A 17,155-nucleotide genomic window follows, 5' to 3' on the forward strand; every position below is an offset into this window, starting at 1 on the left:
GCCGGTAGCCGGGGAGTCGTCGCCGCCGCCCGTGCCCGGCGCGGGCAGCCCCAGCTCCCGCCGCCAGGCCCCTCAGCCCCCACCGCCCGCAGCCCGATCAAGGCGCCCGGCCCCTCAGCCGCTGCCCGACCCAGCCTCCGGTCCTCTCAGCGCTGCTTGCGGGGTTCCTGAGGAGGGGGACGGTCACCGACGGCAGCCCCCCGGGAAGCCCTCTCCGAGCCGGCCGGGGTGGTCCCGCCTGGGCGAGGGGAGGCGGTCCCAGCCGGCTGTGGGGCCGTGAGGGTGCAGAGGGGCATCTGCCGTTCACCGTGCCTCTCGGTGAAACTCGAGGGGTCGCAGGGGGCAGCGGGTTGCTGTGGCGGGCCGCGAGGGTTGCCAGTGAACCCAAGGGGAACTCATGTGTCTCCCATCAAATGTGTGTTTGGGGAGACTTGAGGGTCACCGGCAGCAAGGGTGAAGCCCCTTCCCCAGGGAATGTCTCTGCCTTTCCCATCAGTGAACCCAGGCCTCGCCTCCGGCACCCAGGCAGGCGGTTTCCAGAAATCTCTGCCTGCCCTCCCCCCAGGGCAGCCTCCTCGGGGGAAAGGCAGCTCAAGGCCAACCAAGCTCTTCATATGAGTTTCGTAAGGCTGTAGGAGAAACCACAATGTGGGCTCAGAAGCAGCGGAATCGTTATCTAAACCCCAAATAGCACGGTACTAACTCCTACTTCTGTCTCGTGTTTAGGATTGAAGTGATGTGGAGAGCCCTGCGTGCCCCAGTGGTACGGGGGATGTAGTCAGGAGGCAAGGAGGAGCAAAGGAGGAGAGTATCGCCTCATCTTCTGTTTGCAACAAGCCCAGGCCACCTGGCATGGGAGGGGTATGGGCATAGCAGAGAGCATGTGAATCACCCTGGACGTGCAGGTAACGTTCCGGCTAAATCAGATAACGCTCTGTACGGTGCTGGTGCTGCGTTCACCAGTAACCTGTGATGCACAATAGTGGAGAAAAAGTCATCCTTCCACAATCAATAACACAATAATGGAGTGCTGTTTAGATGACAGTTTGAGATTTTTTTTTTAATGAATGTGATTCCATCAAGTATTAGGGAATTTTTTGCCCATTACCTTAAGTGAGAACATATTTTTTGTTGTGCTATTGACCTGCCCATATCATAATTGCAGTAGTCTTTGTTATTTAGTTATGAAACTCTTCTCCATCTAATCTAAACATAATGTATGCAGTTTCAGAGGTTTCTTAAACTGCGAACTCCTACTCAGCTGTTTTTCTGACTGGCAATCATGGCTCTACTGTGCCTTTATATTTGCATCTACCTTGGGGTTTTTTCTGTCATTTTTAGTGTCATTGGTTATATTTGTCATTGTTTATGTTCTTATGTCCTTTCTTTCCCATGATGAACTGCTGTTCTGATCACTGTGGGCCCAACTGTATGCAAGATCGAGACGCTCAGCAACTCCTAGTTTCCACAGGCACTCAGCTCACTGGAAATGATCAGTAATTTTCAACAGACTGCCTAAGCAGTTTGAAAAAAATACACCAAAGATAATAACTAGGAAAATATATTTTAAGCAATAAATGTAAATGGGAAAAGAAGTTTCATTTGAGAAGTTAAGCAGATGCAGCTATAACCAATTTCTTTAATCTGCTGATACATGAGTGTTATGTTTAATTTTCAAGTGCTGTTTAGTTGTCAATTAGGAATTGGAAACAATTCAGTTGTTCGTAGCAAACCACTTTCTCTTGCTATTTCCTAATTTGGAATATTATTCTAGATTTTCAAGATGTTTATCCCCTAATTCTTCAGGTTCATCTTATGTTCACGTGAGTAGTTTCAGAAGACACATTCACTAGCTAACACCCATCTCCTCTTGCAGTTGTACACTGCACAACATTTATAATTAAGCCTCTTAGGAAGTTAGCTGCATGGCCCATGATTAACTTCCCTTAATTCTTCATTGTTAAAGCTCAGTGCAGAGATCTCTGGAGTAATCACCCACCTTCCCATCCTGAGCTGCAGAACGGCAACGTAGCATGTAAGTCAGTATGCACCAAGATGTCATCCCAGCACGGAAGGTGAGTATTGGTGCCTTTATCACAGTCTAACAGGCCATACAGGCTTATCCAAAGAAAGTATTCTCTCAGCAGATGAGCTAGATAAAACGGTTGATCAGAGGCTGTTGACACAAGGCACAGCATCTATAATTAAGTCACTAGGGAAGCTGGGATGGGATGCTGTAACAAAGGTAGGATCCAACTTATACACAGCTTTCAGCAAATCTTAAAATGCTGTCTGAATAAAACCCAGTGAGGTAATAGCCACTTTTGACTTACTGCATGCTAGAAATTTGTCAAATAGTGGTGAGTAAAAGGGGGTAGAGGGTGCGCTATTTATTAAACACATAAATTGGATATATTTTGGTTGTTTTGTACCCGTGACACTCTTTCCATGTCTTTTCAGAGAGAAGTTTTGTGAAGAAGAGGTGTCTGTTTGTGTTGGAAGTGCTGTAATGAATGGCACATTGAGACTACTACCAGCTTATAATAATGACTGGTATTCCCTGTTCTGCAAGACTGGGAGGGAAAGAGCATATCCAATGAACAGAAGTGGATCCTTGGATTTTGGTTCTTGAGGTGACCTTGACTCTATGAATCTATGGAACAATTAATAGTACAGAACAGTTGATTGCTTCTCTGTTTGTGCGGCAACAGATTATGGAATAAACCAAAAGTAGCCTTCACTACCTACCCTGATATGCTTTTTTTTGTGAAGAAAAATGCCACAAAAATATGGTGTAAAGTAAGAAAATGCTTAGTTTTACTTCTATTGTTCTAATTTAAAAATAAAACTGAGTGTTTTACATCAGCAAAATCCACAATCAGAACTATGTTTGCAACTGAGGTCATGCAGGAGTACTACATTTATTTTGAAGACTCTGGGTATGATTTTACACTTACATTCATTTAATACTTGCTTAGCGATGGCATTATTTGCAATTTACGCTATTCTGAAGCATGAACATTGTGTGAAACTAGTAAAACGTTGGGGAAGATTCTGTGAGGTTAAAAAGGCAGAGGAGACCTAGAGAGAGGATTTGTTCTTTGATCCGGGAGATAAGAGACCAGACTTGCACAGATGCCGAGCCCTTTGGCTTCTGCTGGAGATCTGTATACTCAGCATCTCAGTCTATCAGACCTGGAGTAACTCCAAAATCTGGATGGTAGCCAAACAGAACGCATTTTTATTTGAAGCAGTCTATGCTTTATATTTTGTAATAATTTCCACTATATGTATATATTTTTTTTTAAATCCTAAGCGGTTCTGTAAAGTGCACATGCTTCTCGTTGTCAGGGTGAGGGTACTGGTTGTGGTTCTGAAAGAATTGTGGTGGGGAAAGAGCTTCAGCTGATGTCTCCTGACATTCACAACTCGTGTCAAAGTAAGGAACCCTGCGACTCAGATCTGCACTCGCATGGATAAGTACACTCTCTGTTTGGACAGGAGGATAAACGTGGGTTCTGTTGTGAGAAATACACGTCAGAGAAAGATAAAGAAACTATTATGTAAAGGTGAAATTAAGATCAAGATAGTAATTCACGTTGTTAGTATATTTATTTCTGCAAACAACGGGATTCTCAGCTGTATCTTAGCTTTGGGACAAACCCTGCTCATTCATACAAAGAGACCAGTAGAAGTCCCTATTTTCATGAATTTCAGGTGAGCTTTACATGGGTCAAATCCCAGCCTTCCTGCATCTGTCTTCAGCGGGAAATCAGCCACTCTCCAATAAAGCTTAAGACTTTTTTTTTTTTTTTGGCACATGACAAGAGCAGGAGACTCACTGTGCTTCACACAACCACCCTACTTCCTTTCAGATTAAACTGTAAAATGAGCCCACAGCTTCGCAGGTGCTGGAGGCGAGGCGCAGGGCGGGCGGCAGGTGCCTTCCCCTGCAGAACGAGGCCGCCTCTCTCGGGCGCGGGGGGCTGAGCGCCAGAGCCACAGCCATGTCGGTGGCTTCTGCCAAGCCCGCTCAGGGGGAGTTAATCACTCACGCGACTCAGGGCGTGCCAGTCCTGACACTACAAAGCCCTTATTTTTAGGATGATGGAATGTTACAGCATTACTGAATCCTCAAGGTGTGAAGCCTCAACGGCGACACGCCATGTGCCTGTGTCGGCGTGCAACCGCACCGCCACCTGCGGACAACCCTTGGCCGATGGAAGGCGGAGATGGATTCCGCACTCGTGTACGTGTTTAATGAAGTCACCAAGGCCGCCGTTGCCTCTCCGCTGCGGGGGGCAGCCCCGGCGGAGTCCCACCGCCCTGCCTCCCCGAGGCCAAGCGAAATGGCGGCAAGCCTGGGCCCGGCCAGCGACAGGGCGCTCGCCCCGCCCTCCCGCGCCTGGCCCAATGGAATGAATGGGCTATAAATAGCGGCCAATGGAACGGCGGGTCGCGCTCTATATAAAAGAGGCGCGGCACGGCTGCTGGGGCTCCACTCCGACTGGGGCAGCAGAGGGGCGCTGAGCGGGCGGGCAGGTCCTTGCTTTGGCTGCGGAGCCCTCGGTAAGTCCCGGGGCAGCCGAGCCGTCCTGCAGCTTTAAAATAAGATTTTTTTTTTTTTTCTTTTCTTTTTTTTTTGCGCTGTGTGGGGTGGAGCCGGTCCGGCTGAGGAGGGGGAGCGGGGCTGCGGGCGCGGCGGGGGGCAGCGCAGGACAGGGGCGCCCGGCGTGCAGCCGGAGCGGGGGACGTGGCGCGGAGCTCCAGCGGGGCGCGGCGCAGGTGCTTACCGGGCTTGCCCCCGGCTGGAGCGGGCCCCGCTCTAAAACCAGATTAACCCGGTATTTAGCAGGGTAGTTACATATGCTCGCCCCAGCCAGGTCCCCCGAGGGAGCCGTCTGTTGTATAATGGCTTGTTGGATGCTTCCCACCCCTTCGCTCCCAAGTCGGGGGCGGGGGGGAGCAGCCGGGGCTCCGCGGGTGCGGAGGGCGCCGGGCGCGATCCCTCCGTCGGGCCGGGGCGCGGCGGGTCCCGTCCCCCCCCGCCAGCCCGGCGGCGTCGGGAGGAGGCGCGAATGCCCGCCGAGGGCGTCGTGCTGCCGCCCCGCTCACCTGCCGCCCGGCCCGGGGTCCCGGCGGGGCAGAGCCCCCCCCGTCCCCGCGGCGGCCCGGCCGCTCCCCCCCGCCCCAAAGCCGCCGGCGGGGAGCGCCCGGCGCTGCCACGGCCGCGCTGCGCGACCTTGGGTGGATCCCTTCACCTGGGCGGTGCCCCGGCGGAGCGGGGAGAGCCCTGCCCCTGCGGCTGGGACGTTTAAGGACGGGGCAAGGCTGGCGGAGGTGAAGAACTTTTTCTTTCCTCCTTCCTGGCTCTTGTGGAAGGTGGTGCGGCAGCAAAGGTGTAAAAGGCACGGGTGGAGCAACGGCCAAGGTGACCTTGCCTGGGTGCCTGGCTGCCCACCTCGGGCGGTTCGGAGGCCTGCCAAGCCCCCAGTGATAGGCTTCCCCTCTTTCTCCCCCAGTGACTGCGGTAGGGTCAGACATGCCCTTCTCAAACAGCCACAACCTCCTGAAGATGAAGTACTCTGCTGATGACGAGTTCCCTGACCTGAGCGTTCACAACAATCACATGGCCAAGGTGCTGACCCTGGACCTGTACAAGAAATTGAGGGATAAACAGACTTCCAGTGGATTTACGCTGGATGATGTCATCCAGACTGGGGTTGACAACCCAGGTAACGGCTGGGGACCGTTAGATCTGCATAATGATCTGTTCTCCCTCCTTACTGGAAGTGCTTCTTGACAACAGCACCCAAAGCTCTTGAGCTGCTGAGAGGCAAATCTCATAAAGCATTGAGAGATGGCTCTAAACGCATGGCTGTGTTAAAAGAGGCCTTGTTCTATCAAACCACGTTCCTTGCTGTGATCTGACATATCAATTCCCAGACACTTCAATTATGTAACTGCTCTGCTAAATACTTTCAATCTGGAGGGGGAAAAAAAAAAAAAAAACCCAAACCAAATGCATTCTAATTATAACACAACTGCGGGGGGGAAAAAAATGTCGGCTTACCTGGCTGTTCTGGTCTATTTCTACTCCAAACTGGTTACCTGATGTTCTCTAGCACTTCTATGAAAAAAGGGGGAGCAGATGTGTTTACATGTTAACATTACAGTATTTATTTTTACTCTAGCAATATCAAAATGGCCCAACTAAATAATCAGAGACTGCCTCCTGATGAGGAGTACCCGGACCTGAGCACCCACAACAACCACATGGCCAAAGTTCTAACCCTGGATTTATACAAGAAACTGAGAGACAGAGTCACGCCCAGTGGCTTCACCCTGGATGATGTCATTCAGACTGGGGTTGATAATCCTGGTAAAATGCGTTGAGAATATTTTGTGTGAGCCAGCTGAAGTAACTGGTGCTTTTGAATATGGTGACTTAAAACTAATCTTGTGGAGGTGGTATTTATGAGCAGACTACAGAAATGCAGCTCTGTCTGTAGCAGAAAGAACAAAAAGCAAAGCATGCTTGCTTAGAGCAAAGCATGATTGTTTAGGCATAAAGTTCTATCTGGTGGTCTAAATTAGCTAGTGAAATTGGATGTGCTGTGCAAATTTGTCCTAAACCAAGCTTGACAAATGAGTGTGGCTTAATGGCAACAGCTATGGGTTTCCATAGCACTGCATTTTACTAACTGGATAAAGTGTGAAATGTAGGGTCTCTCCACATGTTTTTATGCAAGAATGCATTTCTAAGTGACTAGACCTACCACTAAAGAACTTGCCTGGTTAGTGCTGTGTTGGAGTACAGCCAAACATCACCCAAACTTAGCTCTTCTGACTTTATTACCACTCCAGGGCATCCCTTCATAATGACAGTAGGATGCGTAGCTGGTGATGAAGAATCCTATGATGTGTTTAAGGAACTCTTTGATCCAGTTATTGAAGACAGGCATGGTGGCTACAAACCAACTGATGAGCACAAGACTGACCTGAACGCTGATAACCTGCAGGTATAAACTTTTGATCAATTACTGATGCCTAGTGGTCTGAGGACTGGATAAAGTTGTTGGCAGCTGCCTAAACTGATTGCTTGGGCTCTGTCCCCTCATTTTCACCCAGCACAGACCCACAGGCTGTGTGTCCAGTGCAATCAGACTTAAGAGCTTGCTTCTGCAGGATGTCAGTAGCTGGGTAGAACCAGGCAGCTGGCATGCAGCAGGAGCTTGCTTCATGTGCTGCTGCAACATAGGTCATGCCAAACATGTTCAACATGTATTTCCATGAACTGTGGGCTGTAGCAGTCAAGTTAAACAACACTGTCCTAGGACTCGAGGACTGTCATGAAACTTAACATTTTCTACTATCTGATCTTGGATCTTAAATATCACCTGGTGGTCTCATACTATAGAGTAGAGATTGTTATGGCTAGGAGTAAGGATTTCTGCCCGTTTTATGGATTTCAAATGTTACTGTAGACTCTAGGAATTCGTAATGCCATGTTGACTGGCTAGCCATAGGTCATCTTGAAAATAAGAGGCTTTGGATAACAGTAGTGAATAATTCTTATTTGCAAGAGTAAACACCTACCTAAACAACAAGAGTTTGCCTCATGTTGATATCTCTAGATTGCAGATCTGAAGGGGTAACAGAAGCCCAGAAATGTCTGAAATGGACATAAAACTGATGGTCTGGTGGTATCCCTGTCTTCTAGCACTACTTAGTAGCTGTAGGCTTAGCCTCAAAATAAGGCTTGTGTTACACAGATACATGAGCTCAAGTTGAAGAAAATAGTCCTGAAGACAAGACACTGGCTTACAGGCCAAGTAGTGAATATCTCAAGTATAAAATGGGAGCTACATGTATTTAGGGTAGGTATCTTGGCAACAGGGTTGTAGTCACTGTTTATTTTGTCTTGTAGGGAGGTGATGACCTGGATCCCAATTACGTGCTAAGTTCCCGTGTCAGAACTGGTAGAAGCATCCGTGGATTCTGTCTTCCCCCGCATTGTAGTCGAGGAGAGAGGCGGGCTATTGAAAAGCTCTCTGTTGAAGGTAAAGTGAGAACTGGGTGCATGGGGGAAACTACTTATGTCCTTTGCACAAGAGGTGTTCTTTGCAGTTTGAAAATAGAGGCAGTTGGCAAAAGCCACCTCCCTCAAGACTTAGTCTGAATATGGAGCCTTCCCTGAAAAAGGCTCATTACATTACAGCTGCCTCAGCATTGCAGTTTGTAGCTGAGAGCAAGAGCACTTGTCAGAGGGAAGTTAGACTGCATTAAGTTGACCTTTGCTGATCTTGAAAGCTTCTTTGTGTGTGGGGGAAAGAGGTTGGTTCATCATGGCTCAAACCTGAAATGTAATAGGTATGTAGCAACTTCAGGGCTTGAGTCATGGTTGCAGTATTTTGTGGCTGCTTTTAATTGACTTTCATTAATGTTCAGCTTGCTTAGAGGTGTAGTCTTGCTCCAAATGTGCAATTGACTGGAATAAGCCCTAGTTTTCAGTGGAACTCATCAGCTGCAGTTCTTTTCTATTGCCTCCCAACTCCAATACGTGAGAGGAAAGGATACACTCAAGGTGCAGTTCTGGAGACTGAGAGTGTAGTTGTTCCAAAACCTCTCAAGGGCAGGGTAACAGTCCTTGACTAGAATAATACTGTTTGTTATATTAATGACTTTGATTCTCCTTGGAAGAAAGCACTCCAGTTCTACAGTTAAGCAGCACTAATGATTCTATACTGCATGTAAGGGAACAAAGGCTACTTGTATAAGCCTGGAAGGTGCAGACAAATCATCTGATACTGCCTTAAGTTCTGTAATGCCACAAAGGCATTGCCATTGCAGATGAAAGCAAGGGGGGAACCAAACCCAGCAGATCAGGCACTGCCATAGTTTGTGTGTGGTCTCTAAACTGGTGGGAATGTCTAGCATCTTTGGTCCCATCCTAAAAGTAACTCTCTTTCAGCTCTGGGTAGTCTGGAAGGTGATCTCAAGGGGAAGTACTATGCTCTGAGGAACATGACTGATGCAGAGCAGCAGCAGCTGATTGATGATCACTTCTTGTTTGACAAGCCAGTTTCTCCTCTTCTGTTGGCATCTGGGATGGCACGAGATTGGCCTGATGCCAGGGGTATCTGGTGAGTATGCCTGGAAGGGAGGAGTTGTACAAAGTCCCTGCAAAAACATCTTGCAGTTTTGGCTGTGGCTTGTTCTGTTGGGCAAAATGGCAGCTTCTGGACTCGTATTATGGAATCTAATGAGAAACTTGTGTGGTATCCTCTGGGAAAGTTGAATCTAAACCAGCAGAATTTGGATAAGTGTTACCATGCACCACGTTGGGCTGGTAGGAGCAAGCCAGTTGGCTAGCCTGTAACCAGAGCCCACCCATCCAGCCGGGGTTAGTGAAGCATCAGACAATAATTGAAGCAGTTTGTGAAAGTAAGTAACTTCTAAAGGAGTAGATGTGCTACTACATTCAGCTCTTGTCCCAGGAGCAAGACTAACTTGTGGTAACAAAACCATAGTGTTGGCTTAGCTCAGACTGGATGCGTAGTTGCTCCCTTGTAGTCTCATTGCTTCTGCTTGCAGAAACTCACTTATGCTGGACTAGTATGGCTTTACCTGTACTAGTGATAAGATATCCCCCCCTGCCCCCAGAGACTCGGTGACATGAGTTGACTGATGCAGAGGTGTGGAATGGAAGGATTCTGCTTGTCAGATGTAGGTCACCTACATAAAACTCTGCATCTCGGGAGCTTCTGCAGCATAATTAACTTGCTCCCTTGTAAGCCAAGGGCTAGGTTTTTATCAGCTGGAATACTCCAATCTTATTACTGTAGCTGCTTCAGTACAACCCAGAGGAAGCATGCTTTGTTTCTGTAGGTCACCTCTAAGATTGCATCATCTACCTGCAGATTGCCAGCACTAGATAGTGCTGTCATCTGAGCATGACTAATCCACAGGCTTGAAGTGTAAATTCTCAGTGTTGTCTGCATAAATAACTTTCCTCAGGTACTAGTTAATTTTTGATCCTAATCAAGCTGAGAAATTATCAGCATGATAAATACTGACAATAGTACTTGCTGCCAGCTGCAAGCTAGGACAAGAGGGGCCCATTGGTGTTCAGAGGTTTTTATATCATCTCTGAAGAGCCCCGATCTAAAATTAATAGTGAAAACTCAACTTAGTTCTCTGATAAGGTATAAAGTGCAGTTTAACAGAATCTGACAAAATTCTGATAAAAGGCTTTGTTATACATTGTCAACATGGTGTCATTACGAACATCACTGTACAGGGCTGCCTCAAAGTCTGTACTGATCACCCTTCTGCAAACTCTGCTGAACAGATGAAATCTCTTAAATTTGTAAACTCAGACCATGAGTGAGCTAGGGGGATGAGTGGATTTTAGGGTTTGATACTGTTAGGCTGGCTAATGTCATGTTATTACTCATTCTGACTTGTTTAGATACAGGCCAATTCTAGATACGTCTTGAAAAGAGCAGGGTAAAAAATACCAGCTTAATTCTGTTAGGTCCTCCATGGACAAAAGAAGTAAAATTAATTTCTTTGAAGAAGCAATTAAGTGAGCCTCTCAAAATAAAAGCTATAGTGATGAGTAATTTGGTGCTACTACAATCATCTTGAAAATGTCAGGTGGGACAGACAACAAGTTGTTTGCCTTGTCTCCTAGGCACAATGATAACAAGACCTTCCTTGTCTGGATCAATGAGGAGGATCACCTTAGAGTTATTTCCATGCAGAAAGGTGGCAACATGAAGGAAGTATTTACCCGCTTCTGTACTGGGCTAACACAGGTAAATCAATATTGCCTGAGCTCTAGGTCCAAATGGTACATGTTCGTTGGGTTAGAGCTGAGACTGCAAACTCTTTCAAGCCCCCTCCAGAGTCCTGCATGGTGGTGCTTCATAGCCTGGGTCTCTGGGAACACCCTGATGAGGTCCAGAGCTGTGAGGGCTGAAACACCTATGTTGTCAAAGCATTGTGGCTATGAAATCTAGAATGTGTCCTCTGATGTGGCACCCTTATCCAAGTGTCTAAATTGTACTTAAAGGATTTCCACATGGTTCTATAAATCAAGCATTGAGAGACCCTGGGAGGGAGGAGAAAGTGCTTGAATGTGGACGGGTAAAGCTGGACTGAAGTTTCTAGGCTGAATGCTTTTCTCAGCTTCTAGTCTTGATATGAACTTGAGCCTTACCAGCCCTTCCCTAATCCTAACAGATGTGCCAGCTTGACATGTACTAAATCAAGCTTCCCAACAGGTAGTGATTTCAGATTTCAGTGTAGCTTAAATGTAGCCTGTCTCACTGCTAGGAGCAAGATTAAGGCCTTAAAAGCCCCTTGGTGGCCCTTTTTTAAATGGAGGGGGCTTAGTGACTGACTTAAATAGGTGTTCAAACTGTTGTGGCTGTTGCTATGTAACTGAAGCTGTAAGTGAGCACTAATGGATGACCTACATCCTTCAGGCAGAGAACAATCTCTAAACATTCATTCTCTCTATAGATAGAAACTCTCTTCAAGACCAAAAACTATGAGTTCATGTGGAATCCACACTTGGGCTACATCCTGACCTGCCCATCCAACCTTGGAACGGGGCTCCGTGCTGGTGTGCACATCAAGCTACCAAACCTTGGGAAACATGAGAGTTTTGGAGAAGTCCTCAAGAGGCTTCGGCTGCAGAAACGAGGCACAGGTGAGAGGTGATACAGAGATGTCCTAGTCAGGCTGCCCTCAGACACCAGCAAAAGCCTGCCTACAGCCAGAGCCATGTCTTGGTTCACACTGGCAGTGCCTGTCACACCATCCAAAAGGTATCCTTGTAAAGCACATGAAGAGAAGCAAGCCTTAAAATTGTATCTTGGAGCAGTTGGGGATGACAGTGCTCTGCTTATACCTTACTGTATCTGGCTACCTAGGTATGTCCTTCTGTGTGGTATTCTGAGCACCAGTTAAGGTAAACCTGGTGGCAGCTGTTGCTGTTGTAAGCAGGGATGGGAATTCTGTTTTAACTTCTGGCTAGGAAATAGCTACAGTGGTAATTCTGACCACAGGTTAGATTGCTCATGGGTTAAAAGAGTAAAGAGCTGGCCTAATGGCATGCTCAGTGGCTCATGTTGGCAGTCACATACAGCTTTATCTCCCTTCATGTAGGAGGAGGTGGCAGTGGCAGCTTGTAGAGAACTGTCTTGCTGTGTTCCCACCTCAAGCTAGTGAGGGAAGAAAGATAGACTCACCTGCTCTAGCAGTGGTCAGTGTACTAACTAAATTTCTTGCTCCAGGTGGTGTGGACACAGCTGCTGTTGGAGGAGTGTTTGATGTCTCCAATGCTGATCGTCTGGGCTTCTCTGAAGTGGAGCTGGTGCAGATGGTGGTGGATGGTGTGAAGCTGCTCATTAAAATGGAAAAACGCCTTGAAAAAGGCCAGTCCATTGATGACCTCATACCAGCTCAGAAATAAAGCATTTTATTCTCATGCTTCCTAACTTATTGGATGAATAATAAAATGTCACTCCAGTTCAAACCCCTCGGGTCAGAGCCCACTTAGTTACACTGTAGAGAAGTCTTTCATCCATCTGTGTTAGAGTTTATTTTTTTGATGGTTGAGATGTTGCTGAAAAACAAAATAAACTATTGTTTTGGCCTGAGATGTCTTAGATGTGTTAACTGACTGTCTTTTGAGATTTAAGTGACTTGCTTTTCTTAGTTATGCTAGGTGGGCTGGTTTCGTGTGCTAGCATATCTTCCTGGCTGTGCTGCTGCAGTCTATTCAAGTTGAAGTGTGGTTAAAGTAGTGTCAAAGTGAACCTTTAACTTGGTTGTAGTTGCTGTAAACTTGAGAACTAGTGTTAAACGTGAGTCACTGCAAACATGTCCTACCTCTGAGGCTTTGACTTGTGCATCTGCTTGTGGCAACTGTAAACTGTCATTATCCTGACTACAGCAAGCCAGGCTGACTCCTGTAAGGGAGGGGAGACAGATCTGGGTACAAAAGGCTACTGTTTTCAGGCAGGTCCTCCTGGGGCTGCAGAGCAATACTCTGAGGTCAGACTTCAGCCCATAATAATACCCACACTAAGCCTGTTTGTGGGGAGAAGATCACATCTTTAGAGATGTGCAGAGAGTTGGTGTAAACAACTAATTGTTCTTTTGGGGGTAAGGAGTGAGGTGAAACTTAAATTAAACTCGTGTTTCTCTCTAAGTGGTTTCAGCTCAGCCAGGGAAGAGGTGAGGGCTGTAAGCTACCAGTTACAGGAAAAATACAGATAACTAGCTTTATTCAGCTGTAGCAGTTATCCCATGAACCTAAAAGCAAGCAGTATAGTCAATTAAAACATGCTAAATACTTGGTTTTTTTCCAAACTGGGTCTGGCTTGCAAGCTCAGGCTGTTCTCTGGGTGTGAGTTTACAGTGTTACATCAGGTAAGTCTGTTATCCAGAATGGCTGTAGTCAGTGTATGTGTGTGCTTGCTGAGTGGAAGCATCACATTATTAACCCACAAGAACAATGTTTTCCAGAAGTACTGATAGCTAGAAGCATCAGACCCTTAGTAACAAGAGTTTTTGCAGCTTGTGCTACCTGGGAAGCAGATAGCACCTGCTCAACAGCTCTACCCACTGCTAAAACCTGGCTTTTATAGGGGGAGTCTGATGAAAGGTTGATACATAGCTTCACAGCGTGCAGCTTTATATAGGTTTGCATAGATAACTGAAGCTTTCTTTTGTAGAGGCTGTGATATTTCTAAGTCTGTGATTGCAGGCTGTCACTTAGCTAAAGTGATGACTCCAGTTCGGGTAAGCTAATTAAATTTTGGTGAGGGAAAGGCTGAGTGAATATCTCAGATGAGATTTTTTTTTTTTTTTTTTTTAATATAGCTTTCTGTGTGATTCAAATTTAACTGGGTGGGGAGAGGACGTGACATGTAAGAGTTTTGTTCTGTGCTGGGTGATGTTCCTGTATTTGAGTTAATCAGCACAGGGATTTTTCTGTATGAGGCTTGTGAGAGCGGGAAAGGGAAAATTGTGCAAGAGACAACTGGTTGGTTCTGTATATTCTTTAGATCCCCCTTGCTGTGCTTCATGTCACTGTTCACAGACGCTTGGCGAATAGCTGGTGCTGTATCTTGTAATCAGAGAGTGTTCATTTAGTGGCACCTCTCCTCAACACAGTGTCGTTACTGCACTCACAGCAATTATCTAATGGAAGGAGGGTGCCTGAAAACTTGTCTATATTTTTCTAGCTATATCAGCTGGACTAATAAAAACATCTCTCTCCCTATGCATCTTGTTTCTCCTATGTCCTTAGCCCATCAGAGCTGCTACATCTCTCTGTCTCATTTTAGCCCCTGGGTCCCCACAGTCTGAGGTAGGACCTGTAGCTGGCTAAAAAATTATGGTCAAAGCAGCAAGCTAGTCTTCAATGCTTGCATCTAACTAGAAAATATTTCTTTTTAACTGGTTTTCTTTCCCACCCACCACCTTTGCTGTGTTCCCTCCTGTTGCTGCCACAAGGAATAACATGACCGTGCTTTTGTTTCAGCTTGTACAAAGCAATTGAAAATATTCCAGAGAATGAACGTGTCACGGCAAAAGGCTGGACACAGCGACTTACCCCAGCTGGAACTTGCTAAAAAACCTGTGATCAAGAGAGAAATTAAACCTCCCACCCCCTCGCCTTAAAAGCTTTGGTTTGATTCTCAGCATTACTCACCGTCATGCCCTGGGTGCCTACCGTGGGTCACTCGGATACTGCGGCCGTACGAAGTAGGTCGTACGGAGCGGCTGCTCGCTCGTGCCTCAGGCATCTGCAATCGTGCTGGGCATCGGCAAGCTGCCGTGGGTCAGGGGTGCCTTGGCCTTAAACTGGGGGGAGGAGAGGCAGGTCATCACTTGCAGGTGCGCTTTATACAGGGGAACTGCAATTAGCCTTGCTGGCGGAGCCACCCGTGTCACATAGCTTTTGGGAAGGATGCGGGAGCTGGCGTGGCCGGCAGAGCCCTCTGGATGGGTGAGCTCACGCTCTGCATCACACCCAGCGGTGGCGGCGTCATCCCTCACCCAGCCCGGAGCGGCGCACAGACTTCTCAGTTGGCCAAAAAAGTGCTGACGATGTGTGGGCGCGGGCTGGGGGAGGAGAGGGGCCGGGAAGCCCTTCGGGCCATGCAGGCGTGTGTTGTGTCTCTGGGCTTTCTCGTGAAGTTTCAGCTGAACTTTTCTCGCTTACAGGTTCGGGAGCAGCGATCGTCGCTGCCGTCCCACTGCCAGGGAGAGCAGCTGCGCTCTGCCGGCTGTAACGCCGGCCTTCTTTCGCTGCCCTCGCAGGCCCTGCTCCCACAGGCTGGCACGTTGTCCCTCGGCTGCTGGCTCACCACTCGGAACACGCGCCATTTTTATAATGTTTTCAAGGGGAATTTCTTTTTGTCATTGTCTTTCTCTTCCAAACGTTTCTCTCTCCTCAGGGGAGCCAGCTGCCTAGCCCCGGTCTGCATGCGATGCCCGTGCGGGGCAATGCCCGCGCCGGCAGCAGCGAGCCAGCCCATTCCCCTTCCCTCTCGGCACGCCTGGCACAGGGCAGCATGTTGCCCGCTGGGACCGCAGGGTCCGTATTCAAGAAATCAAGCTGCTGGGGAAACCGTTTACATCTCACATTACACTTACTGGCAATGGACTGCCCATAAATGCTCCTTATTCCACTTTCGTGCTATATCTACTGGAAAATCATTCATGGTCTTTCACCCACTTGTGGACTCAGCCACACGGAGGAAGCTCAGCATTACGGCATCGACCCTGGGCACCCTGCCATGCCGTGGGAAGCTCCCAGGCCCGAGTGAAGTGTTCGAGCTCCCCACACGCTCCCTTGTGCCCCCGGCCAAGCGAGGGGACCAGAGGGCTGCTTCACGAGGAGGTCCAGCTGCTCCAGGGAGGCTCCTGCTTCCTGGGACGAGGTGGCCCAACTGCGTGACTCCTCTCTCACGGAAACGAAGTACGGAGCAAGGTGGTTTTATCTGCTGGACGCCTGGCGAGAGTCCTGCCTGGGGCGCAGGAGGCTGCTGCTCGAGTCCTGCCCTCCGCCGGGGATCCTTGCTTGGCTCAGCTCAGCTCAGGCCCAACCACAGCCGAGGCCAGGGCAATGCTTTCCTCCGGCTTTCCATTTTGCCCAGCGTAATTAATCCTTCACTAGGCTAAGAAGAAAAAGGAAGGTGCTATTGCCTAATGTCTCCGACACCCATCAGGGAGGGAGGAGGTTTAGGCTCCAGCCTGTCCTCAGATGAGTGTTACCATATTTTTACGCAACATGGAATAGCTTGAGCAGGAGAGTTTTAGTGATTTTTTTTTTTTTTTTTTTTTTTTCCCCCTCTTTGCTCCACCCACCCACCCACCCACAAAAAATGTGGTAGCGTGGTGGGAAGGGCACTGTTCTGGGAATGGAGACAGAATCACAGCCTTTTCATCTCCTGTTTGCTTTTCTTTTTCCCCTGGGGAAGCAGCAGGCCAGCAGGCTCCTTTGGCTGCTCCGCATTCCTCTGGCTAGTCTGCCTTCCCACCTCTTCTAAAAAACCACAGTTACAAAGCTGGAAATAAATAGCCCGGGTGACCATTTTCTCCAGCCCTCCGCCAGTGGGACAGGGCACTTCTCCACCATCCTGGGGCTTCGTCAGGTTTATTTGTCCCCATTGAAGGGGGAGCCGAGCCCAGCAATGGAGCAGGACACCCCATAGCCTAAGATGTTGAGATGAGAGCCTAATCAGAACCAGGCCTCTTGCATCGCTTGACCCTCTTCCCCCGTCTTTGACACACCAGGGTTTACTTTCTTACACAGAAATTATGCAAGCTCCCGCTCAGCTCCATTTTGAGGCCCGGCCCGCTCGCCTTGGGTTCCCGGCCCCACAGCACCTCTGCCTCACTGGCCACCGCGCAGGAGAACCCAACGGCGAGCTCGGGCTGCCCTTGGGCTGCAGGGACGTTTGTGTGTGGAGATGGGGGGGTTCCCCCGCCTTCTGAAAGACCATCTTTTTTTTTTTATTCAAACGCTGCAGAGAGCCAGGTCGTGCGCATCAGGTGAGAAGCCGTATCTACTACACCCACAGTGTGGGTCTAGTAATTAAATTGTCAGCGTGGGCTCAGACTG

At 48.3% G+C, this 17,155-nt stretch overlaps 1 protein-coding gene and 1 long non-coding RNA gene across 7 annotated transcripts; both read left to right on the top strand.

Annotated features, from left to right (window-relative positions):
- Window positions 1-46: 46 nt before the first annotated feature.
- LOC115348502 lies at window positions 47-2,740 on the top strand. 5 transcript variants are annotated; one of them, XR_005933840.1, is made up of 3 exons: window positions 47-623; window positions 727-2,075; window positions 2,461-2,740. It is a non-coding gene; the product is annotated as an uncharacterized LOC115348502 (long non-coding RNA). The 5 variants fall into 5 exon arrangements; XR_005933841.1 differs by having other exon boundaries at window positions 51-905; window positions 1,775-2,075; XR_005933839.1 differs by having other exon boundaries at window positions 59-1,823; window positions 1,967-2,075.
- Window positions 2,741-4,450: 1,710 nt separating this feature from the next.
- On the top strand, window positions 4,451-12,674 carry CKB (creatine kinase B). 2 transcript variants are annotated; one of them, XM_030031264.2, is made up of 8 exons: window positions 4,451-4,569; window positions 6,195-6,382; window positions 6,868-7,022; window positions 7,931-8,063; window positions 8,975-9,146; window positions 10,700-10,823; window positions 11,533-11,722; window positions 12,309-12,674. In XM_030031264.2, exons 2-8 carry the CDS (start codon window positions 6,205-6,207, stop codon window positions 12,485-12,487), a joined length of 1,131 nt encoding a protein of 376 aa, XP_029887124.1. In that variant the 5' UTR covers window positions 4,451-4,569; window positions 6,195-6,204; the 3' UTR covers window positions 12,488-12,674. The 2 variants fall into 2 exon arrangements, with proteins under 2 accessions (XP_029887124.1, XP_029887116.1); XM_030031256.2 differs by lacking the exon at window positions 6,195-6,382 and adding an exon at window positions 5,523-5,735 and having other exon boundaries at window positions 4,452-4,569.
- Window positions 12,675-17,155: the final 4,481 nt, after the last annotated feature.

The sequence above is a fragment of the Aquila chrysaetos genome, chromosome 2 (assembly GCF_900496995.4).
Source record: "Aquila chrysaetos chrysaetos chromosome 2, bAquChr1.4, whole genome shotgun sequence".
In the NCBI taxonomy this organism is placed as follows: domain Eukaryota; kingdom Metazoa; phylum Chordata; class Aves; order Accipitriformes; family Accipitridae; genus Aquila; species Aquila chrysaetos.

Excerpts from the sequence above, each read along its gene's own strand:
- CKB (XM_030031256.2), top strand. The coding sequence starts at position 5,543 with ATGCCCTTCTCAAACAGCCACAACCTCCTGAAGATGAAGTACTCTGCT. Across the intron at positions 5,736-6,867 it reads GACTGGGGTTGACAACCCAG|GGCATCCCTTCATAATGACA; the intron begins GTAACGGCTGGG and ends TTACCACTCCAG. Across the intron at positions 11,723-12,308 it reads GCTGCAGAAACGAGGCACAG|GTGGTGTGGACACAGCTGCT; the intron begins GTGAGAGGTGAT and ends TTCTTGCTCCAG.